We start from the raw sequence: 25,031 nt of genomic DNA, 5'->3' as shown, positions 1-25,031 counted from the left end.
CAAAAAAAGCCCCAAACAACCATCCTCATTCAGTTTTGTTTCTTAGCAGGTATAGTAAAAGACGGCGTGAACATAAAACTAATTTTGGACTCTTGGAAGATTTTGTTTTTTCATGGAACATCCATTCTGCGTTTCATGGATAAACCAAGAATTGGTAGCCATTATGATTTACTGCTACACAAAAGCAAAGCATTCTTAATTTTAAGAAAAATAGCAAAAATTACCACTACTTAAATGCGAGATTATATAAGGAATATGAAAACTTTTTAAAGCTTCTCATCTTTCTTTCCAAAGAATTCCTGCTTTAAAAAACAAAAATCTGTCTCTATTAAACCATAACAATCTGCCCCTCTAAATAGTCTATTCCTGCTTCTATGGTTTTGTCTAGAAGACACTCAGTGCTTATGCCACAACCACCTCCACTGCACCAAGCTCTGCCTTCCCAGGACGTACACTGATAATAAGTTATCAAACAACCTGGGGCTCACTTAGACATGGTCTCAGAGTCTTCTTTACAGATTTCCCCAGGCAGCCATCACCAATCCAGTCAGACTGACAGGGGAGATGACCTATTTTCAATCCCTGTTCTAGAACAGTGCTACCCAGTAGAAGGTACTGTGAAGGAGAGGTTCTATGATCTGCACTGTCCAGTAGAGCAGCCACAAGCCACATGTGGCCCTTGTGCACGTGAAGTGTGACTGAGGAACTGGATCTTAAACCTTATATAACTTAAATTTAAAAAGCCATATGCAGGTAGAGGCCACCACAGCTCTAGAGGGTTTGACCAGAATGGGCTGAATCTTACACGTACAGATTTACACCAGGCTAAAGCTCAGTCCAAGCAAATTGTCTCTAGATTAAATGAATTAAGAAAGCCTCTTGTCCTTCCTTTCAGCTTCTCGGTTTTTTTCTAGAATAGGTAGAAAAAGTCACTGAACTAAAGTGGATCCAAGCGTCAGTTTTGGCCCTAGTAGAACCTTGTCTTGACCAGAGAAGACCAAAGGGCAGGGATAATCTCCCAGCACTGGACAGACATTAAGAAACGTTACAAGCCAATTAGAGTTCACACCTGGAGGTTTCTTCCTTAACAAGAGAGAAGGATGATGAATATTCCTGTCACCAGGCTGCATCTGCTTCTCTGTCCATCTGCCTTTCTCCAGATAATGTAATAAAACCAGCTTTGATCAGATGAAGAGAAAGTGGAAAATGGCATTTATCTACACCCGATTTGCAACGATGCTTATGATTAACATTTCACTGCTAAAGAATTTTTTTTTAAAAGACAGGCTCACAGCACATAGACAGAGCACTAGTCACAAAACAGGGGCTCACTGTTTTAGTTAGGAGTATTAGGCTGTTCAGGTAGAGGCTGTGGCCATTGGGCCAGCTGGCTTCTCTGGGCTAATAAGCAGAGACTATGGTAGTAAATCTAGGCTGGCCAACTCGTGAAATGATGCCACTGGTCTCAAAGGGGTCTGGAAGCCCAATGGGATAGTTAACTAAAAGCCATTTTAATTATTGAAACTATGACTCAAAGAAAATACCTTACTGATAATAGATATCAACATCTTTATGTGCAAAAGACAGTACATGCCTATAAGAACCTTGTAAGACTCTGTTTGGACCTCTAAAATGTTCTTCCATAATCAATTTTTATGCAAATATGAAACCTTTCAGTTTTCACTACAATAACAGTAATAATAACAACAAAGTCATATTAGCACTAATGATGGCTATTATGGATAAATTTAATGAAAACTTTGTTTTTGCCAGGCATTGTTCTAAGTTCAGTTAGGTACAATTATTGCCCTCATCTATAGATAAAGAGATTGAGGTTGAGAGGTAAAATAACTTGCTCAGGAACAAATAACTGTTACGTGTCAGCCCCTAGTTTCAATTCCCAGTCTGCCTGACTCAGAAATCTCCCAATCTTGTAGTTTTTAACTATTGTGTTATTCCCACTGCCTTGTACCACTGAATCTGGAACTTAACAATTCCATCTGTGGACTCAGCAGCACCTGCATTACCTGGGAGCTTGTTAAAAATGCAGCCTCAGCCCAGCCTCAGCCCCCTGGGAACAGAAATATGCATTTGACGAGATCCACAGGTAATTAACATGCATCTTAAAGTTTGAGAAGCACTTGTTACAGGGTATAGTAGAAAAGGAAAAGAAAGAACAGAAAAGCGGAACCATTCACTGCTTCTCCTCCATAAAGCTCAGGGGATCATCCCAAAACCAGCAGAAATGCCCTGATGGAGTGAGAAGCAAGATGTAAAATGACCAAAGGGAAAGAGTAGCGAAAAAAATTCTATCAGAAACTTTGAGGTTTTACTATTTCTCATTGCCCTTTGGATGCTCAAACATTAATATGAGTAATCGTGAAATTGGCCAAGGATGCAAAAGTGGATAAAACGATTTAGAACAAGCTTCAGCAAATTTCAAGTCTACTTATTTTGCTGCCACGAGGAACAGTGGTCATTAAAAATAAACCAAAACCTTTAAGCCTCAGCTTGTTAAATATTCTTCCACTCCTGCCTTTCTCTAGCTGGTTGGCTGTGTGACTGCCTTGGGAAAAACCTAGTCACGGGAGGGACTGTCCCACTGCCTAAGCCCTAGGGCCTGCTGGCAGACACTTCACCCCTTGCTCTCCTCCTCTCCCTCCTCCTCCTCTTCTTCCTCTGCCCTCACTCGCCTGGAGCAGCTTATTCAGAGGTTCCATTCCCATCTCCTTCCTCATGTCCATTGCCACGGTGACCTCAGTGCATTTTTTCTTTTAGTACCAAAACACTGTTTATTTTAGAGCCAACCTTCCGAATAAGGCAGGTGAGCAAATATCTGAATGTGTGGGGTAGGGACACATTGCACACATTCCATCTAGACAGGTGTTTAAATTACAGCGGGAATAAATACAGGTGATGGATTGAAAAAGGGGGTAGGAGAAACAGAGAGGGAGGCCAATTTCCGGCGGCCAGCCCGCCCAAGTGTTACTGCTTGTTACTGCTGTTTGCTAAAAGTAGTGCTGCTGAACAGTGCTATAATTAAAATATGACGGTATTGCCCTGATGGCTCCCCAGAATGCACCCACCACCCACCCAGATACATAACCTTTTGGTATCCAAAGAGGCCCCACCAGATCACTGCTGCTCTACTGGCATGCTCTAGAAATGCTACAGTCTGGGATGCTCAAAACTCAAAGATAATTCAATAAATATTCACTGTACTGACGATCATAGGCAAGGCCTTGGGGGAGGGCCTAGGAGTACAGGTATATACAGATTAAAAGGTGGCCTTGCCCTCAAGCCACGAAGGAATTGGTCATCTAGTAAGTGAGACAAGACACCTAGACAAAGAGCAATATTAAAGGCCTCCAGAATGTGACAACTGCCATAATAAAAGCACTAAAGAAATTCAAAGAAGGCTTTTGAACTGGTCATAAAAGGATAGGTAGGAGGACTGGTGAGGGGGGGGTGGAGTGGTGGTGGTTCCTACATGAAAAGAAAAAGCAGGAGTAAAAATGCCGAGACAGATAAAGCAGGAAGAATGAGAAACAGAAAGCACTCTACTCTGGCTAAGGCTTAGACTAATAGATGGCAGGAACAGACAGAAGAACATCTTGGTGAGGTCCCTGAATGCCATTCCAGAGAGTCTGCTCTTCCTCTAATAGTCAGCAGGAAGCTGGCTCAAGGGTTCTCCCAGGGCAGTGCTCTGTCAGATCTGTGGTGGCGGCAGGTCAACGTAGTGCTGTTTTGTGGGATGGGATAAAAGGTGCTAATAAGGAAAGTTCAGACCAGTTAAGAGTCACAATGGTCAAGCGAGAGATGGTAAGGCTAGGGTGCAGGGCACATTACTGCTGGTTTCTCCTCACCCTTCTCCCCAACTCCAAGGCTGAGGCAGGGTGCTGGGCCTGGGAACTGGAGATCAGTGTTTGTAATATGATGATAAAAGCTCTTGTTCATTGCTCATGTTTTCTTTTTGGATCAGCCCTCTTTTGGATTATATCTTCCCAAGCAGCTCTTAAGGCAAGATGGTGAAGCCTGTCATTCAAGAAGGGGAGGTCAAAGAATGGGCATCTGAGGCCAGCTTTATTCTAGAGCCTTATGGAAAAATGTGCCTTTCCTTAGACTTCTCTTTCCATGCCTCTTTTCAACAGTAAAACAGTTTGAGGATCAAGATTAGGGGGTGGGCCTGGGGGGAAGATGCTCAGAAGGCTGACTAGGTGGCTTCTGTCTTAGGCCTTAGGCTTGGTGGGTAAAAGAAGCCCAAATCACCAAAGTCAGGAATTCCACACAGAAGTGTGGAGCCAAAAATCTTACAGTTATTAAGAGAAGCTTTGGACTCTCCTGGGTATTTTCTGAACCTCAAGGAAGTGACTACGGAATCCAGATTCTGACCACAGATCTCTCTCAATTAGTGTTTAATGGCCACATGTGCAGTAACTTCTAGTTCCGCCATGGAACAACAAAACCCACAAAGTGACACTTAAGAGTGGTGAGGTTTTAGTAGATATCTGAAAAGACAACACAGGTTAATGAAAAAAAATAAGACGCCAGTCCTCCACCAGATCCACATTAACGAGCCTCTACCTTGGTGTATCACATGCTGTCAATCCCTTAAAGACAAGATACTCTCCACTCACAGCAGACGCTGGGATTCCACATTTCTATAGTTATGGTTTATCTACAAATGTAGTGGCAAAAACCCTTCTCCGACTGGGGCTTACAGATTTTCATACGACTTTTACCCTTCTTAACACAGTACCAAGGGTTGTAACTGCTGCTTGGGAAAACGCAACTGACCAACACAGATATAGCTATGCCAGGAGAGGCAGGAATTATCTACGATCTGGAAACTGAAAAATCAACAGCTTCTTTGGTGTTTTATCAATGGCCCTAGGAAGGTCTTTCAAGCCACTTCAGCACAGTAGGATCCTGAAATCTTGTTGCCACCACCTCATGCTGTACTTCTCAATGTCAGATTTATTTTTCAAAGGTTTCCCTCAGCTGTAAAGGATCCCTGCCATTACACTGTTTCCAGGGCACAGTGGTAGAGCTGAGCTTCATGCCACGTTCTGTACTGTATGATAATCACAGGTTTATTCACCTATCCTGCCCCACAAATTACATGCTCCTTTAGGACAGGGAGTGTATCTTATTCCCTGTTGCATCCCCAGAGTTTATCCAGTAGGCACAAAAACATTTATATAAATGAAGTGGGTCTCTTCTAGTCTGAAATACACACACACACAAACACACACACACACACACACACACCCCTCCATCTAGCAGCCAGGTTCACCAATGAGGAGAAGAGTGATCAATGTCACTGGAAAGATAGCAAGGAAATTAAAGGTTCCAAAGGATCTCTTTTTGCAGATACCGCAAGGGAAGGTCTGCTTTGGAATAAGGGGAAATGAAATAATCAGTGACTAGAGTGAGAGGTAAGTTGTTGCTCTTGCTATACTGCCTTGCATAATTTGAGAGATGATTTCTGCCTGGTTTTGAAGCCTTGGGCAAGATTCTCAAACAGGTGAAATAATAGCTTAGACATACAGATTCTGTTCCTTGTTCATTGTTCCACGTTCATTGTTCCACAGTGAATACACAGTATTTGTTTCTTCTTGGTACTAGAACTGCAAGGCTAACACCCTATTTGAGATTCACTTAGGGAACCTGAGGTTCACTAAGGCTGTTTGCAAATTTCATGGATGTTATTTATCAAAATGGAGATGGAAATTCAACATTAAAGATTTACTTAAATAACTTAACACATGAGCAAATGCGTGGCACAGCATTCCCAATGCAGCTTACAACCTTGGCATGGCTCAATCTCCTCATTATACCACAGTCCATAAAATCTTACATCCTGTCTGACAAGGTCTAGAGATGGGGTGTCACAAGATTATTTAACTAATCCAACAAAGATTTATCAGACACCTACTCTGTGGCATTCTTTTGAGCACTAAAGATAGAACAATTTTTTTTTTAATTACAAAAATCTTTGCTGTCATGGAGATTATGGCCTGGGAGGAAGGGGAGGCTGAAGTATAAAAAGAATGTGTGATGCAAAGATACTGACAAATTTGGAGTGATCATTTCTGGTCAAATTATTGATATTAATGACCATACACAACCTAAAAGTTTTCAGAAGGTCTTAACTTGGAGACCACGGGTCCACAGGTCATCAAGAGGGAGTCTAGTTTACGGAGGAGGGAGTATCTATGAACCCTTTGAAATGAATGCACATTTCTAAGTTTGAGTGCACATTTCTTTTCAGGAGAAACAATATACCCTTCATTCAATTCTCAAAGGGATCTCTGACTCCAAAAAGATCAAGAATCACTTCATATCACTGATATAAAGATACATTTTTCTAAATCTGTATTCATACTGTCCTCAAAACTACACCATTATCATCTTGAGAACAACCTTCTCCGGGTCACTCATATACAAAGGCTCATCAGAATATGATGGGATCAGCTGAACCTGCCATGGAATTTCCATTCCCGTGACCATGGTGCTCTCAATGATTTGGAGCAGGGAAATGCTGTGGCTAGTTCTGCATGACTTGTCTTACCATATGCTGCTGGAACAAAGGCAATCCTTGAATAAAAAACATCAGTGAGCCAAGATCCATTTCACTTGAGATAAAAGAAAATGAAAACCCAAAGGACCAGATCTGGACTTATTACATGATTTTCGTCACTGGAGAAATATCAGAGAATATATTCAAACAAGAGCATGAAAAGAATCATCCTTAAAACAGCTACTTTTTACTTTCAAGGGCACTTCCTGAGCAGTTATTAAATCATTAGCCACAACAATCAACATGTTCTATGGCAGCTTCAACTCCAGTGTAAATGCTTGGACACTGATAAAATGAACCTCAAGAAATTCACACTCTAATCACCAGGAGATAAAATTTTTAAAGGGATTCAGAAAAGCAAGGACTCTCTGTAGTTCTGCTACATTAGCACTAAGTCTTTTTGTTATATCTTCCCTCTCTGTTGAATGTTCTCATTTATATAATATACGTGTAAATATTTAGTATTCCAAAATCCAGAAAGAGTTCTAGATCTAGAATTACCAAAGACATTCCTGGGAAACCTTACAAGATGGCCAAATCCCTTTCTAGTGCTTCCAATTTATGCTTTCAGTTTTTGTGAGTCGATGGGAGCTGCCACTGCCATGATGAATAGATCTATTATTGCATCTTTGGGGATTAAGAAGGCCGCTCAGTGGATCAGCTGACTTCACTACGAAATAATCTGATGAAGAGTTCACTCAACAAGTTACTGATAATCTCGACACAGCCACATGTTTCTCAACCTGCTTTGGGGAGTTGGAGAAGCATTTCTAACCACGAAAACAAAGGACATTCAATTCCTCATTTCCCTCTGCTGGCTCAAGCACTGGCTTGGCTACAACTCTGCAGCAGTGTTAAGCTCGGTCACTGCAGTCTGATGAGAGGTGAGGGTCCTGATTCAAAGGGGAAGAGGCAGAAAAACGCTGAGGGAAAGAGTATGAAGTCAGAGAGATGTGGGTTTGAGTCCCGGGTCAGTCACTTGCCATTTGTGTGACCTCAGCAGAGTTACTTATGCTTTCAGCTTCCATTGTCTTCATCTGTAAAAAAGTATCTACCTCATAAGGTTAAAGAGATAATGCATATAAAGTATTTAGCACAGTGTCTAGTACAATGTAGACACTCAATGTCAACTGCTTTATTATGAAGGGCAGGTGTGGTATTGTCAATGAAAAAAAGGGAAGGAATAGTCTTTAAAAAGAATATAAAAATCAACAAAACAGAGAAGAGAAATTCTTTTCAATTTAGTAAACATATGATAAGTGTCTACCAAGGGCAAGGCTGTTGTGCTGGGTGATGGGTTAGAAAGAACTGCCATCACATAGTTTATAACTCAACAGGAAAGAAGAGATACAAAACAGCTAAATAGATTGATTATAGAGAATGACTAATGAAGGGCTAAAGGGGCATAGACAATGGAAAGATGACCTCTGGCTGGAGCAGCAGAGGATTCTTCATTCACTCATTTATTTAAAAAATTATGTATTGAGTGCACACAATACCCAGCTGGAAAAAAAAATTGGTGAAAAAATGGACATGGTCCCCATCCTCAATCAAGTACCTCACAATCCAGCACATTTACTGAATACTACCCATGAGTCAGGTCCTGACGCAGCAAAGGACACTGCCTCCAAGGAGCTCAGAGTCTATTGAAGGGGACAGCTTTCTGGACAAACACAGCATGAGCTGGACAAATATGGGTGAAGTGGCATCTACGCTGAGCCTGGACAAATGCATAAAGTTAGATATGGTGAATGGTGACTAGGAAACACTTCCCATGAGAAGACAGTATAAACTAAGGCACAGAAGCTAACAGAAATTCTGGGTGAGCTGAACAGAAACACGTGCGATGGGAGGGAGACAGCCTGAAGAAGTAGCCTGGAGCCAGATTCTACATGAGGGCTTTGAATAGCCTTCAATAGCTTAGGCTTCACATTGAACATAACAGGCAGCTCCCTCGAGATTCTTGAGCAGAGGAGTATTATTATCAGACTTGTGATTTAGAAAGATTCCTTTAGAGCAAAGACTGGGGTCAACAGGGGAGAATGGCTGGGAGACCATTTAGGAGGTAATTGTAGCTGACCAGTCAAGAGATAATTAAGGCCTTAAGCAGGACAGTAGATGTGAAAGTGAAACAGAGAAGATACATATCAGAGACATCAAGAGTCAGAATCAACAAGACGTAGAGAGAATGAGGAAGCCAAGAGAGACAATGATCAATCAAGACTCCGTGCCTAAGCCTCTAGGGGAACTGCAGTGTCACTAATACAGAGAGGAAAAGGGGGAGAATAAGAAGTAGGTTTTGGATACGTTGGCTATCTTTTTGAGAATTTTTGAAATGTTTAAAATATGTTGAATATTTTGGATGCCAGTAATATAGCTAGGTGGAAATGTTGATCAGGCCATTGGAAATCTGGATCTGGCACTCAGCAGACGGGTTCAAACTAAAGATGTACATTTGGGAGCAATCTGCAGAACAGTACTAGATGAATGTGGGAAGAGAAAATTTACCCAAAGGGAAACTACAGAGAGAAGAAAAGCTGGGCTGAACTCTGGGATTCAGATGTTTGCTGGAGGGCACCCGTCAAGAGCAGGGAGAAGCAGATGCCCAGGCATCACCCCCCTTCTTTAATCAGAGAGACTCTGCTGTTTGTCAGTTTATATATTTGAGGTCTATATACCAGTGCCTTTTTGAAAACGTTAAAAAAGACCTAGTTTTTCAGGGGGAAGTGGAGGATGAGCTCTCAGGGATTACTGAAGGGTTGGAGAAACAAAAGGAAGTTTTCAGGTAGGAGGCAGTCAATAATAGTGCCATGTGCTAAAGGAGAATGAGGATTAAAAACAGCTGACTGAAGCTGGCAATTCCAAGGTCAATGGCAACCTTTGAGAGAGAGTCGGTCAAAATGGTAAGAGATAAAGAAAGGTTATTTTAGAACCAGAAATCACACTGTAGGCCACGGAACTAAGGAAACTGGGGGTTTAAGGCCTCACGAGACATAGAAGAGCTAGGGAGTTCGGCGGGATCAACTGGAGCTAGGACCTAGAGCAGGGAGGTCAAGGATCCAGGAGGAGAATTCATCTTGATGCTAAAATTACCCCACTTTACAGAGAAGAAAATCAAGGCACAGAAAAGTTAAATAACTCACAGGGTCTCACCAACTCAAGAGCTTCTGCTTTTTTCTATTTATCCTTTTTTGTTTCCAGAAATGGGAATAAAGTATATGACACAAAGGAGTACAATGTTTTCTACCCAGAAAAAAATATAGAACCAAAGGAGCTAGATTTAAGAAACAACCATAAAATCAGAACACAAGCGTACAATAGTTCAAATGTGTCTAGATACGCTGAGGCAAGAAGACAGTTTCCAGTGCCAAATGCCCGAGATTGTCATTGTAAACTGGGTGCCACTGGCCCCAACCCTAGAGAACATTCACAACCATTTCAAAAATTTATCTGCCAGTTTCACCTCCAAATTGGAACTTCTGAAACTGAGATTCACTCAGGGTCCTCCGTTGAACCCTGAAGAAATCAGTGTGATTACAGGGCAGCTGCTGAAGCAGATGGAGTGATAAGGAATTCCTTCATATCTGAGTGAGTGAGAGTGAGTGAGTAACTGGTGTGAAGCAAAGATCCTCTACCTCAGTGTATGCCTGCCTCTCGGATGAGGCAGGAAAGTACCAGGGCAAGGAGAAAAAAAAACAAAAAAAAACTGAATGGTTTTCTTTTTCACTCTCCATTTAAATGAAAAATGTGAGAAGCAAAGAGTGTCTCCTCCCTCCTATGTATCTGTCAGCACATTTGCAGGAGGCCTGGCCACATCCCGGGCACTGGCTGGAAGGGGAACACAACCTGACACAGCACATTCGCTAGTATCCGAGCCCTCGCCTGGGTGGTCTGCTGTTACTCCTTTGATTAAGCTCCCAGGCTGGAAGAGCTGGAGCTGCTCCTAATGATAGCTGGGTCCTGAAATCTCACACTGGCCCGCACAGAGAGGGCCAGTGCTCCCTCTGATTCCTGGCCTCCCACTTCTCACAGCGGAGCTGGGATACTTGGCCACATCCTTCTGTTCACTGACGGCAACGACCACAAAGGGTGACGTCTGCATGTGCAGAGTGCTGCAGCTGTGAAGCACACCTAGCCTGGCCCTGGGTATGGCAGAGATAGGGAGACCCACACTCAAGCTCGACTCCAGCCCCCTGTCAGCTACCACAGCCCTCCCCCCCCGCCACATGCAAAAGATGCTTCTGGAAAACCCTGCTTTCAGGGGTGTACACATTCTTTCTGCAGGATCCTAGTCCCAAAAGATAACCAGCCTCTCACGTGCCATGGGAAAGAACTAGATTTGAGCTGATCTCTGTTCCAATATGTAGGTATTTGTGCAATAACCATATGTTAAGAACACATATCTCTATATTTCAAGCATTCACGTGCTGGTACAGACATTTCTGAAGTGGCCATAGTGGCCACTCCATGTGGCAGGGGAAGTTCCATATTCTCATCTATTCTAGGCTATAAATAGTTAAATCATAGCAGAAATGGTAAAAAAAAAAAAAAAAAAGTAATTACAAGAGAAACACGGTTCTGTTTTTAGCCACACAAATTCCTAAGAATCTAGCCTCTGAGGTAAATTCTGGGTAACTCAAAGTTTCCTTATCAAATTTTGGGGTCGTCAGAGTACTTTGCTTCTTTTCTTTTGGCTAGTTTACTGTTCCTCTGCATCTTCACTAGTGAGCAGGGAGGCAAAGGAGATGACACTGCTTAATCCTGCAATCTATCTTCCTGCCAGCTACCTGAGTGATGCAGCTAAAAGGCAAAGCTCGTTTGTCTCTGTGGCTCTTCGTCATCTAGGAGATAAAGGGTGAGTTCCTTCACAGGGCATTCAAAGCTCTCCCTGAATCAGGCCTTGTCTTCTCATCCAGCTTCCATCTGAGCGCTCCCTGCCGGCACCCTATCCTCCACCACCACCAGCCACTAGCTTGCTGCTTCCCCACATACACACATGCTAGCCTGTATTCTGGAGCCTGCCCTACTCTTCTGCCACCCACCCGCCTATCTTTAAGATTCAGTTAAATGTAATCTGGCTCCCACAACTACCCAGAGACCGGGTTAGGTATCCTTTTGGCAGTTTTGTTATTCCCTAGAAATATCTCTGCATATTCCAGACTAGTACTATCATGTGTTACATGGCTGTCAACAGCACCAGATTGTGAGTTCTTTCACATCAAGGTCTATGTCTCGTATCATCCCTGTGGCTTAGTACCATGGCCTGGAACACTCTTAAGAGTGTAATAAAATGTCTTTGAATGAATGAATTAAAAGAATACATTCAGATAAAAAGTTTTATGCAGATTACTGCTAAAGCTTTAAAGGGCTAAGTAGCTAAAATTATAGACAAAATAAACTGATTTTTTGGATTTCCCCCCAATTTTAAATTTTTTATACTCAGCTTTACAAAATAGCACAAATAATTTACAATCAGCATTCCTTATTTAATGGAAGGTCTCAACACCTTGCCCAGAAAAGCAATGTAAAAATATATCAGAGTTTATAGGATATAATTAAAGCAAAACTCAGAGGAAAATTCATAGCTTTAAATATAGTAAAAAGCAAGAATGAGTAAAAATAAATGAACTACCCAACTCAGGAAATTCAGAGTAAATAACAGAATAAAGCTAAGGAAAGCAGAAAGAAGGAGATTAGCAAAGATAAAACAAAAAGATAATCAATTAACAAACAATAAAACAACAGGATGAATAAATATATCCAGAACAATCTTATCAAAAAAAAAAAAGGAAGGGGGAAAGAAAATATTCATTACCCCTATCGGATATATGAAAAAAGAAAACACAAACACAAAATAGGAATTGAAAATAAGGAAACAGTCACAGGTAAGAGGAAATAAATACCATTTAAAGTGATTGCTGGATACAAAGTTGTTTCTGGTGGAGCTGAGTTGCAGGTCTCATGCCCCAAGTCCAGAGGGAAGAACAGAGCTCTCACCACGTTCTGTCTGGATGCCCGCCTCTCATCAGAAACCACAGATATCTTATCACTTGCCTCAATGAGTAAGGAATTAAGGCAACTTTCTTTCAAACACAGCAAGGAATAAAAGGAAATGGCTAGCAAACAAATGTCCCAGAGCCCATATTAAGCCATTATAACACGTTATTATTTACTAGAAAAAGAACAATAAAATAATTTTCCGAATTCCAAATTAAGGAATTACTTTCTCTGAGGGAAAATAATACAAATAATATATCCTTAGTTTTTCAATAACAACATTCATTTTGGTAACACTGCATTTTATCCAAAAACTTATTTCCAATCAAATTAGAAACCATTTATTACTGAAAGCCTTTTATGGTTGAAATAATAATCTTTTCCAAGCACTCGGACTTTACAAAGAGGTTTTTGCATACTATCTTCATGACCCTGTTGTATTTTCCTCATCCACAAAGACTCTGAGGTTGACAGGAGTTGAGTGAGTTGCCCAAGCTCACAAAGCCAGTAAGTGGCAGAAGAAGGCAGGTCCCTAGATGGCTAACCCAGCCCTTTTCCCACTGCTCCACCGCGCTTAGGACAAACTACAGCACCTCCCTCAGTACAATACTATCCACTCTGTTACCAAGGCTCTAAAAGTTAAGACTGACATCTAATGGCAAGTTCAGATCCTGATGAAGTCTGATGGAATTTTAATTCACTGGCACTGAAATTCTTCCATGAGAAAGATGGACAGAATGGGGATGACTTCCCAATTAGGATACAATCACCTTGGATTCCCACGGGATCAGGATCCTATCATTTTGGTAAACTTTGCCATCTACCAAATGATAGAAGGTGAAAATATGTAAACACTAATATTGGCTATTTTTTTTTACTGTAATTGCAAAGAAAATTTCTTAATGTCTTGGTACTTCTAGTTGCTCATTAAAATTTGGAAACATAAGCACTAGTCAGTGACTCAATTAAAAAAGTGCAGCAGCCCACTGGCCTTGGCCCTTCCTCATATCCACTTCACATCTCAAAATTCCTTCCCATTCTACCAGGGTCATGAGATTCCATTCCCTCTTCCCATCATTCTAACACTAAAATCTAACTATCCCACTCCCTTCAAGTCTCAACACTGCCCGTGTAAGATTCGTCACTTCCTAACTCACCTTAGGCCTCCTCATGTACTCCCCTCCAACTAGTAAGGACTTGAAAATGAATTACACCCTCATACTCTGGGATGAAGCTGAAGTAAAGCTAAGGCTTACCCTAAATTTTGGTCCAAAATTTTACACAGAGAAGTAGGGCACCACCAGGGAGCAGTGTGCTGCCTACTTTTAACATGAGCTTGAAGTAATTTTCAGCTTCATTTTTTTCTAGACTTGATTATCACTAGAGTTGCCACCGATTAAAGAACATGACGATGAGGATATCACAAAATATAACTGTGGAGTTAATAACAGTAATTGCTTTGGAGAATTTTGATGCTGTTTTGCATTAAGGAAAAGGAAAAAAGACGGCTTTTACTTCCAGTTAAATACCATGGGGATAATCAGCAAGAAGGGCAAAAAGAATCCTGAAGTTCTTAAAAGTTTCATCTAACTTCGCTGTGTTGTAAGCTTATAAGTATATATATAAGTTAAAGTCAAAATCCTGGTATCCATTGAGCTTGTCTGATGACCTTGATTACACCATTCATTTCATTCATTTCAGCCTCAGTTTCCCCCATCTGTAAAATGGGGAGAATAATATGTGTTGGATGAGGGTACACTGAAATAATTCACTAATCAGTGCCCAGAAGACATCCTGCTATTATGAGGTAAGAGGTGGTACAGTTTGAAAAAAAAAAAAAAGTAAAACATAATATGTCATTCTGGTAAAAAGATTTATAAGACAAACTCACTGGAAAATTTTACCAAAGAAATGTTATTTTTACAGATTCTTTAAAAGTATATTTACAGCTGAACATTCAAGTCTACTTACCTATGGATAGGTACATTATATCTAGCATCGGACTTAACTTTGCAATACCTATAGAGAAACTCTTTCTTTAAAGCTGAAGAGGAATACTTTCATTCTTGAGCTCGAAACCAACGAATATTTATTCAACAGGCATCAGCATATGGGAATTAGTAAAGACAGGGAAGAACAGAGTACCCTGTTGTTAATCCTATCCATTGGTCCAAAGAGCTCTTTGACACTCCACACTGTCCATACCTGCTGGGTGAGGAGACTGATGTGAGTGGATGGAGAATACTGCCTTGCTGCCTGCTTCTCAGCTAGCCGCTGAAGTTCAGCTGTAACCATACTGGGGCTGTACCGTTTGCCGTATGAAGAACCATCTTCTCCCTCCTTTTGTGTTTTGGCTACTAATGAATGCTGCTTGCTTGGATGGCATGAACCTGCTAAAAAGAGAAAAGTTTTCACCCATTTTGGAAAAAGGCCCTGAACAACTTAGGATGATGACAGATAAATCGCAGCCAATAGATACTTTACTTTACTGAATCCTAGGGCTCTCTGACATCATAAGGAGCAATGAACTATCTTCAAATATTCACAAAAGTAAAAATAAATCCGTATTATACCCTAGAAGTTCTTCCTACCACCAAGCTGATACATGCATTTATTACTGTGTTTTTATTACGTGCATTTTATTACTGTGCGTTTGTTACTATGAATGCTTCACAAAAAAATAATTTTCATCATATGTAGTGGGGAATAATTGATCCTAGAATTTACTAATCTATTAAGATTAGATTCTTTACAATAAAAAAGTATAGCCTTGAAAATTTTAATTGTTTTTCTTGTTGTGACTGCACTTGTCAGTAGTCTATGGCATCCACTGTAAATCATCCACAATCCTTGTTACAAAGCTCAAAAAGGAAAGAGGGAGAAAAGCAAAACTGAGTGTATTTAAAAAAAAAGCAATAACTCTATATTATCAAATGATTGATTTTCCTTTCAGATTTCAATTTTCTTCTTTCAACTATGTCAGAGAATCCTGTAATTTCTGAGCATTGAAATTCTGGTAAAAAGAAATTAGTTAATATAAAAATTAAGGTTTCTATGTTTTTCTACAATAAAGTCACACACCTCATTGAAAAAAATTTTAAATCCAGAAAAGCAGAAACAGTTTGTGTTTCCTTTCTGTCTTATTAATGTTTCTATAAGCACGATCATTCTGTATATATAATTTGGTGATACTGCTTTAAAAAATCTACCTTTGTCATGTTTATTATATGACATATACAAAATATTATTTGCAATAATGTAGAAGTTATAAAGCATATTATAATGAACACCTGTGAACTGACCACCCAACTCAAGTTCATTAACATGCATCAAGCCACGTGCTCCTCCTCATCCCTGATCTCCCCTTACCATGCCTTTCTTTTAAAAATAGTTTTATTTTATGTATTTGTGTTTGTGTGTGTATGCTTGCTTAACAAAATTCTAGTTAATTCTGCTTGTTTTTGAGCTCTATAAAAAGGGTATCCTACTATATTGATACCACTGGAACTTTGCTTTTGTTATTTAATAATATACTTCCAAGATTCATCCTCTCTAAGTATAGCTGAAATTCATTAACTTTAATGTGCTGCTTGGTATTCCAGTTTTCAAGTACACTGCAACTTATTTTTCTATATGCTCTTTAATGGGTATTTTGGTTACTTCAAGTTTATTGCTATTATAAACAGTGTAGCTGGGAACACTCTTGCATATACCTCTTGGTACACATGTGGAAGAACTTCTCTTGTGTTTGTGGCTAGGAGTTGGGTCATAGGGTATGTGAATTTTCAAATTTGTGTGATAATACCAAAGTGGTAATTTTTATTAACAAAATATAACAGCTCCTGCCAATTCACGTCCCCTCCAACACTTAGTATTGTCAAGTATCTTAGTTCTTCCCTCTTTTAAGAGAGTGTAAAATCTCACCATATTCTTCATTTGTATTCATCTGATTAATAATGATGTTGTGCACGTTGCCTCATTTCTGATTATCACTGATTATTTTTCTACTGTCTTTTCTTACTGAGTCTTACTTTTGCTTTCCACCATAAGATCTTAAAGATAGTCTCCCTTATTCTATGCTATAAGCTTAAAGTTTTGCATCTGAAATTGACAATATGGATAATGTGAGGCAGGGATCTAATTTAATTTTTCCTGTATGGATAACCAATTATCCCAGCACCATTTACTGAGAAATGCCTCCTTTTCGATTGTCTACAATGCCATCTCTGTCATCTATCAAAGTTTCATCTATCTGTGTGATTGTTTCCAACTTTCTATTCTGCTCCACCAGTCACTTTGTACCTTTTCCACAACTATACTTTCTTAATGATCACATCCCTATATTCTTAATAAGGTACTTTTCCATCTTTTTTTTTTCTTCTTCAGCAGGTTGTTTCTCACTATCCTGGATCTTTTGTCTTTTCACTATCATTTTAGAATAGGTTTCCAAAGTACAACAAACCTGCTGAGATTTTGGTTGGAATTGTGTTGAATCCAGAGATCAATTTGATGAGAACTGAAACATTTATTATATGAACTCTTCATATCCATGGACACAGTTAATTTATTCATTTATTTAGGTTTTCTCTAATGTCTCTCAACAAAGTCTTGTAAAATTTCATTATAAGTCTTTCCTAAATTTACCCCTAGATAGCTTACAGTTTTTATGCTATTGTAAATGATGCTTTTTAAAACACTGTTTTCTTGGTGACACAGTGTACAACAGTGTGAATGTACTTAATACCACTGAATGGTACACTTAAAAATACTTAAAATGACAAGTTTTATTATGTATATCTTACCACAATACAAAAAAAGTTTTCTAATTCTTTGTTGCTAATATATTAAAAAGTTATTGATTTTTAATATTGATTTTATGATCATCTATGCTGCTAAAATAGTTATTTCTAAAATGCATCTGTAGCTTATTTTCAGTTTTCTTATATAGATAATGTATTATCTGCAAGTAAATACATTTTATTTCCTCCCTTTTGACCCTTATGCTTTTAATTTCTTTTTATTGTCTTATGCTGGCTCTTGACCTCTAATAAAACACTGAATAGAAGCAATGTTAGTGGGCATCCTCTTCTTGCTCTTAACCTTAAAAGGAAAGCTTTCAACATTTCTCCATTTACACTGATACCTCTTGTAAGATTCTGGCAGATACCCTTTTTCAAGTTAAGAAGGCTTCCTTCTCTTCTAACATGCTGAGAGTTATTAGCATGAATGAGCATAGAATTTCATCAGATTTTCTGCATCTACTAAGATGATGAATACAGTTTTTCTCCTTTAATCTGTTGATGTAACAAACAACATTTATAGATTTTCTAAAGTTAGACTCCTCCTGTATTCCTTGGATAAACTTGTTTATGGTGTCTTATCTCTTTCATATGTTGCTAGATGTGGCTGGCTTACATTTTGATTAGAAATTTTGCATGTGTTCACAACTGAAGCTGTCTGTAATCTCCCTCTCTAATACTGCCCTTAACTGGTTTTGTTATCAAGATTAAACAGACCACACAGAATGAGTTAAGGATTACTGTCTCTTTTCCAAGCTCTAGAAGAATTTTAGATTGGAATTATCTGTCCCTTAAAAGATTGTCAAGACTTACTTACTAACAATCTGTGCCTCACGCTTTCTTTGTAAGAAGATTTTTAACTATTATATCAATGATTTTAATACTTACAGGACCATTCAGGCTTTCTCCATCTTCTTGAGCCAATTTTACTTATGCTGTACTTTTGTAGGCATTATCCATTTTGTATAGGTTTTCAGTTTCATTGGAATAGAGCAGTTAACAGTATTCTAGTATTTTTGTCACCTGTGCTACATCTGTATTTTCTGTCTGCTTTCCTATCCCTTATGTTATTTATCCATGTCTTCTCTCTTGATTAGTCTCTCCAGAGGTTTCTCCCTCTTATTAGGCTTTTCAAAGAGCTTTTGGCTTTGACATTTTCTCTGCTGTACTTTATTTTTGAATTCTATAATTTTTGCTCTGTTATTTCTTTCTTTCTCCTTTAGACTTACAATATTGCTGTTTTTATAACATATGAAATCAGATACTTAGCACATTAATTTTCATCCTTGCTTCTTTTTAAATATAAGTATTTAAGGCAGTAAATTTCCCTCCAAACACTGACTTTCATTGCTCTCCACACATTTGAACATCAAGTTTTTTCCTTATTTTTCAATTATAATACTTTTACACCTATTTCCATTATGATTTCTTCTTTGACTCTTTTTAATTTTGAAATACATGGGGACTTGTTACACATCTTTTTTGTTATTGACATTTAATTTAAAAGCAGTGTGGACAGAGAATGTGGCTGTTATGATACCAATTCTTTGACATCTGTTGTCTTATTTTATGATGTAAGTATGACATGACTGGGTTTTTACAAATGTATCATGCGTACTTGAGGTGTCTTCTCTAATTATTGGGTAAACAGTTTCATAAATGAGTAGTAGATAAAGCTTATCATCTTGTTCAAATCCTCCTTGTCTTTGATGATTTACAAAATCTGTTTATCTATTAATAATAGATAGAAATATATGGAAATCTCCCACCAAGACAGTGGATTTGTAGATTCCTCATGTAGTTTTATCAGTTTTCGCTCTATTTATTTGGAGGTTATTTTCTTAGGTGCACTCGGAACTGTTTTATTTTTCTGCTGAACTAAACCTCTTGTTTTTATGTAATTACTCTCTATGTCTGTAAGAAAATTTTATATCTTAAAGCCTAACACAGTCAGAGATTTTAAGTTAATTAGCATATATTAATACAGCTATACCACCTTTTTGGTATTTACATGGTACTTCCTTCTTCATCCTTTTACTTACAACCATTTCACATCCTTATCTTCACATGTGTCTTTCTTTGGTAAACAATATACAGTTGGATTTAAAACAAATTCAATCTGACACTCTTTTAACAAGTTCAACTCATTTATATTTATTTGACTCTTGATATATTAGAACTCGATTTACCATCTTTTACATTTCTACTTCTTTATGCTTGTGTGCTTCTGTTTGTGGGTGTTTTTCCCACCTCAACCCATTTTTCTTTTTCCCATGTTTAAATTTCTATATTTCAACCTTTTTAGTGGTAACCTTTGAAATTTGACACTGTATCTAATCTTGGAAAAGTTTAAAGTTAAATAGTATCATAATCTCATTCCCAAACTATTCAATCACCACAGAGAAATTTGACTCCAATCACTTATAGGCTATTATTGTTGTCTATTATTATATTGTTGAGTATATATTGTTACCTATATATTGTTGTCTACTACTGTTTAACCCATTCAGATATGTTTACTGACCAAGTGGAATTAAGCTAAAAGCCACTTATAAAAAGTAGAGAATGCCAACACTCTGAAAATTAAACAATATACTTATAAACAATCCATGGGTCAAAAAAGAAGTCACAACAGAAATTAAGAAATATTTTTGAACTGACTAGGTTCTTCTGTTCCTTATCCTCTGGGAAAGGTATGCAAAAGGAAGATTTAAAAAAGAAGTTTTGATGATAATATAGGTACTGGAGACATTGATCTCCCTGAATTTCTCTCACATGGGAGAAAAAAACTTAAACCTGAACATTATTGATAAATATTATTACTACTGATTTTAGAAGATTAAATGATAAGAATAATCATTTGGAATTTGCAAAAACATATATATGTGCATATTCATATTTATGACTTATTAAACTAGACCATTTAATATCTCTGATTCAAACTGCGTATTATAATATCCATTTCATTTGACGTCAGATTCTGATTAAGAAATACAAATCGGCTATTTATAAAACATAGCTTAACTGTAACTCACCTTAATATGGATATTACTAAAGTGTTTAAAAACTTGACCAATGTTAAGATACTCTCCAATCTACTGATTCAATGGAATCTCTATCAAAATCCCATCTGCCTATCTTTGCAAAAATTGACAAGCTGATCCTAAAGTTCATATGAAACTGCAAGAGATCCAGAATAGCTTAAAGAATATGAAAGAGAAGAAAAAAGTTATACAAATCACTATTGGTGATTTCAAAACTTACTATAATGCTATAGTAATGAAGACAATCATAACACAGGAACAGACATATAGATCAGTGGAATAGAGTTGATACTCCAGAAATAAACCTTTACATTTATGATTAAATGATTTTTGACAAGAGTGCCAAGACAATTAAACAGGGAAATAATACTTTTTTGACAAATGGTGCTGGGACAACTGAGTATCCACATGCAAAAGAATGATGTTAGACCTTTATGCCACACCATACAAAAATTAAATCAAAATGGATAAAAGATCTGAATATAAGAATCTAAACTATAAAATTCTTAGAAAAAAACATACATATAAATCTTTGTGACCTTGGTTTTTCAAATATGGTATCAAAAGCACAAGCAACAAAAGAAAAAATAAATTAGACTTCATCAAAATTAAAAACTTTTGTGCTTCAAGAAAAAGAAATGTCAATCAACAGAATGAGAGAAAATATTTCTAAATCATGTAGGCAAGGGACTTGTACCCAGAACATATAAAGAACACTTACAGCTCAACAATAAAAAGACTAAAATTACAATTCACAAATGGACAAAGGATTTGAATAGACATTTACCTAAAGAATGTATACAGATGGCCAATAAGCACATGAAAAGATTTCAACACCATTAGTCATTAGGGAAATGCAAATAATAACCACAAAAATGAGACACTACTTCAAACCCACCAGTACAGGGAAAATCAAAAAAAGAGACAATAATAAGTGTTGACAAGCATGTGGGGAAATTGGAACCTTCACACACTTTGGAAAACAGTTTGGAAGTTCCTCAAAGAGAGGAACCACAAAGTTACCATATGACCTAGCAATTCCACTACTAGGTACACACCCAAGAGAAATGAAAACATAAGGCCACACAAAAACTTGTACATGAATGCTCATAGCAGCATTATTCATAATAGCCAAAAAGTAAAAACAACCAAAGTGTCTATCGACTGATACATGGATAAACAAAAAGTGTACAGCTAATCAATGGAATATTATTCAGCCATAAAAGGGATAAGTACTGATACATGCTACAACATGGATGAGCCTTGAAAATACTGTAAGTGAAAGAAGTCATTCACAAAAGACCACCAATTACATGATTCCACTTATATGAGATGTCCAAAATAAACAAACCTATGGATACAGAAAGCAGTTTAGCAGTTGCCAGGGGCAGTGGGAGGAGGAAATGGACAGTGACGGCTAACAGGTATGAGGTTTCTTTTAGGATAATGAAAATATTCTAAAATAAGACGGTGGTGTTGGATGCACAACTTCGTGAATATACTAAAAACCACCAAATTGAATACTTTGAAGGGGTGAATTTTATGGTATGTAAACTATATATCAATAAAACTATTATCAAAATATGGGGAAAAAAATTGACCAATAATACGGATCTACTTCATTTAAAATTAAATACCCTGTTTTAAGAATTCTTTGGTTATTTATTCAGGTCATACTTGACGTTAAATGCACTGAAAAATGAAAAATACTAGTATGTCTGATGTTGGGAATAAACTACTTGAATCAGAAAGAATGCATATAGCACACTCAGAGATCTACAGTTATCTGCGATGCGAAATCTCCTGACTAGACTGTAATTTCCTAGTAAACAGAAGTCCTGTCTTACTCGTCTCTTTATTCCCAGCACCTAAAAACTCCTGTCTCATTTTCTATCTATGAATGGATGCCACTGGACCAAATGCCAGACTCTTCCTTCGTCACATCAGAACTCTGAAGCATGTGTCCCTTTACCTTCCAAAAGAAAACGCAAAGGGAAGAGATGACATTCTCTTTAATTGGGGCTGGGAAGGAGCTGACATTGCAGATTGCCTTTCATTTTCTCACCTACCTGCCTTTGCTGAGGAGGGACGAGACAGTTTCTGACTATAGATGTGTGCAGCACTTTGGAAAGAGGAAAAGGGACCAATGGTGTAACTGCCTGATCGACAGCGTGGCAGGCCAGCAGGGCTTGGTATGTTCTGTGTCCCAGGTTGTACGGAGGGAGAGGCACTGTCAGGGACCGTGCTCAGTAAAATTGCTGGCTGGTGAGGCATGCTGGGGATGGCTGGAGAAATCTGAGATAAAGAATGGTGGCCTGGTCCTAGTGAGAGGTCAGAGGTTGTAATAATAGATGACAAATGGGTGTTGGGAATTTTCTGCAGAAGAGTAGCAGGGGGACCAGAGAAAGAAGTAGAGGAAGAATTGGTACAGGTTAATTTAGCCTCTTTTTCCGCTGAAGTGGTAAATCCTATTAAAACAAAAACAAATAAACAAACAGATCATTTTAGGGAAAACTAACATATAATCTCTATAGAGCATGAGGTAACCATTTTAAAACATCAAAATAATCTTGGCATGAAACAGACATAATGAAAAATACAGACTTTAATGAGTATTCATCATGAACTTAATGAATTTTGCCTACTGAAATGACCTGGCAACAGAAATACTTTATTTTCAGTCCTTTGTAAAAGCTGGAGTTGGGACTACCTCCATCAACCAGAGCGGGTATTTTTCAAACATTAGGACATTAGGACAAAGTTTCTGGTAATGACGGTGAACTCCTCTCCTGCTTTTCACCCTTCTAGGAAAAAAAAAAGTTTCTAAACATTAAGAAAGTGAAAACTTCCTTGGAAGGAAAGTAGGTTATTAGTGGATAAGAGGAAAATTTAAGGGAAAAGGAAAAGCAAAGAAAAGGAGCAGCTTTGGAGTAATGTCACATGCTCTAGAATCATTTAATATCTGATGACTTTTTTTTCATTTAGAAATTTATCAGAGAGCAGCAAATCTATGTAGGTTTGAAGTCACTCACGAGATAATTTATCAGAGTGAATTTCTGTTGCTTGTTGCTGTTTGGGCTGCTTTATTTTCACTTCTTCCATCGTTTCAGGGTGATCTGAAATAAATATTGAGCTTAGGCTCTGCTACTAATCAAATGCTAGAGAACTGCTCTACATATAATTTTGTTTCCAAAATATAACACAATTAGCAATCAATGTTAGGAACCACTGCATACTTTTCCAAGGATGGCCACACCCACAGCCCTGTTGAGTGGGACACCAACCAAATGATTCCCAACTAGCCCCAACCCCAGCTCCAGAGGACTAAACCAGGGAAAGATACATAAACCCAGGGCAGCCATCCATGGACTGCCAACAAGTGAGGACATGCCTGGAAAAGAAAATAAGTGAGAGCAGTCAGACACCTCTGCCAAGAATTCAGACTTGGGCAACTAAGAGACCAAACTGGTTGGTGGTACCCACTGTAGCAAAGGAGCCATAATATGTATGGAGCAGGAAACTGCCAAGAGGTGGAAAGAACAGCCCCAGTATTTGTTGGCATGATACCTGGATGCGACAACGGCTCTGTATCTTCAAGTAATCTCCTCGGTTTCATTTGAATAAGTTGAGAGAGTTTACTGGAAATAGGCTCATCAGTATATTCAATAACAAAATCAGTCTAATAAATTCCCACTGTAATAAATGAGGGATTTTTTACAACTACAAAATTTTGAAACAGAACAGCCAGAGCTAATCATATACTTAGAGAAATATTCCAAAATCTTCCTCAAGGGTGAGGTTCACACAAAAACTTAAGAAAGGCCATTTTACAGAATACCTTTCAGAATGAAAGAATAAGGACATTTGAATTCTCTTCTCCCATCACCACCAGCAGTGGTAATACTGTCACACATTTGTGTGCTCATGTTTGAAATGAGTCCAGATACTATCAAATGTCATAATGTTGTTTCCTTGATTGAGGTCTTCTTTATAGACCCTCTAGTCATTCTTGATTGCTATCAACAGGTAGAGACCTTCTTAGGCACAGGTAGTCCTTAACACATGAACTCCAGAACTTCCAAGGACCCATCAGGACAAACAGGGGCTGCTAGTCCACGCTGTTAGGCTTCACCATTGCTGCCAGGGGGGGAGCTGCTATGTGAACGCCAAGCCAGAACCTCACCTCCCTCAGTTAGCATACTTTTCTCAACCTCCCTTCCCTAACACTGTTCCAGGAGCTTTCCAGAGTTTCCACCAAACTTCTTTCTGTATTTACTCACCCACCCTTATCCACCAGACAATACATATTATAAAGTCAAGGATTATGACAGTCCTGGTGCCTGTATCTCTAGCAACTATCGCAATGTCTGACACATAACACGTGTTCATAAAAAAGAAATACGTAGAAGGAATGAACGAACAGATGAATAAACTAGCTTTAGAACCCAGGTAAGTTAGGAGAGCTCAAAGAACAGGGCTGAACTCAGAAGGATTTCTACTATTACAATACTTTGATTAGAAAGTGAGATAAATAGGCTTTTGTAGACTAGCCTCTGCAGCTAATCAGTTTTTAAAACATTAACATTGTTTCCTTGGGAAAACTCGCTC

The 25,031-nt window shown here is 38.4% G+C and overlaps 1 protein-coding gene across 12 annotated transcripts in view; it reads right to left on the bottom strand.

Moving 5' to 3' along the window:
• Positions 1–25,031, bottom strand: part of TTLL5 (tubulin tyrosine ligase like 5) — a 254,949-nt gene that overhangs the window by 124,649 nt on the left and 105,269 nt on the right. For 4 of the 12 annotated variants that reach the window (XM_064486123.1, XM_064486126.1, XM_031454086.2 and 1 more), the window contains 3 exons: positions 23,456–23,539; positions 22,493–22,891; positions 14,786–14,973 (listed from right to left, as the gene is read on the bottom strand). In XM_064486123.1, the coding sequence (XP_064342193.1) occupies positions 14,786–14,973; positions 22,493–22,891; positions 23,456–23,539 (671 nt within the window). The remainder of the gene's footprint in view (positions 1–14,785; positions 14,974–22,492; positions 22,892–23,455; positions 23,540–25,031) is intronic. The other 8 variants (XM_064486125.1, XM_031454085.2, XM_031454089.2 and 5 more) reach the window with 6 other exon arrangements.

This window comes from Camelus dromedarius, chromosome 5 (genome assembly GCF_036321535.1).
Source record: "Camelus dromedarius isolate mCamDro1 chromosome 5, mCamDro1.pat, whole genome shotgun sequence".
NCBI lineage: Eukaryota > Metazoa > Chordata > Mammalia > Artiodactyla > Camelidae > Camelus > Camelus dromedarius.
The sequence above is the reverse complement of the archived record's forward strand: the minus strand, read 5'-3'. Positions and strand labels throughout refer to the sequence as shown.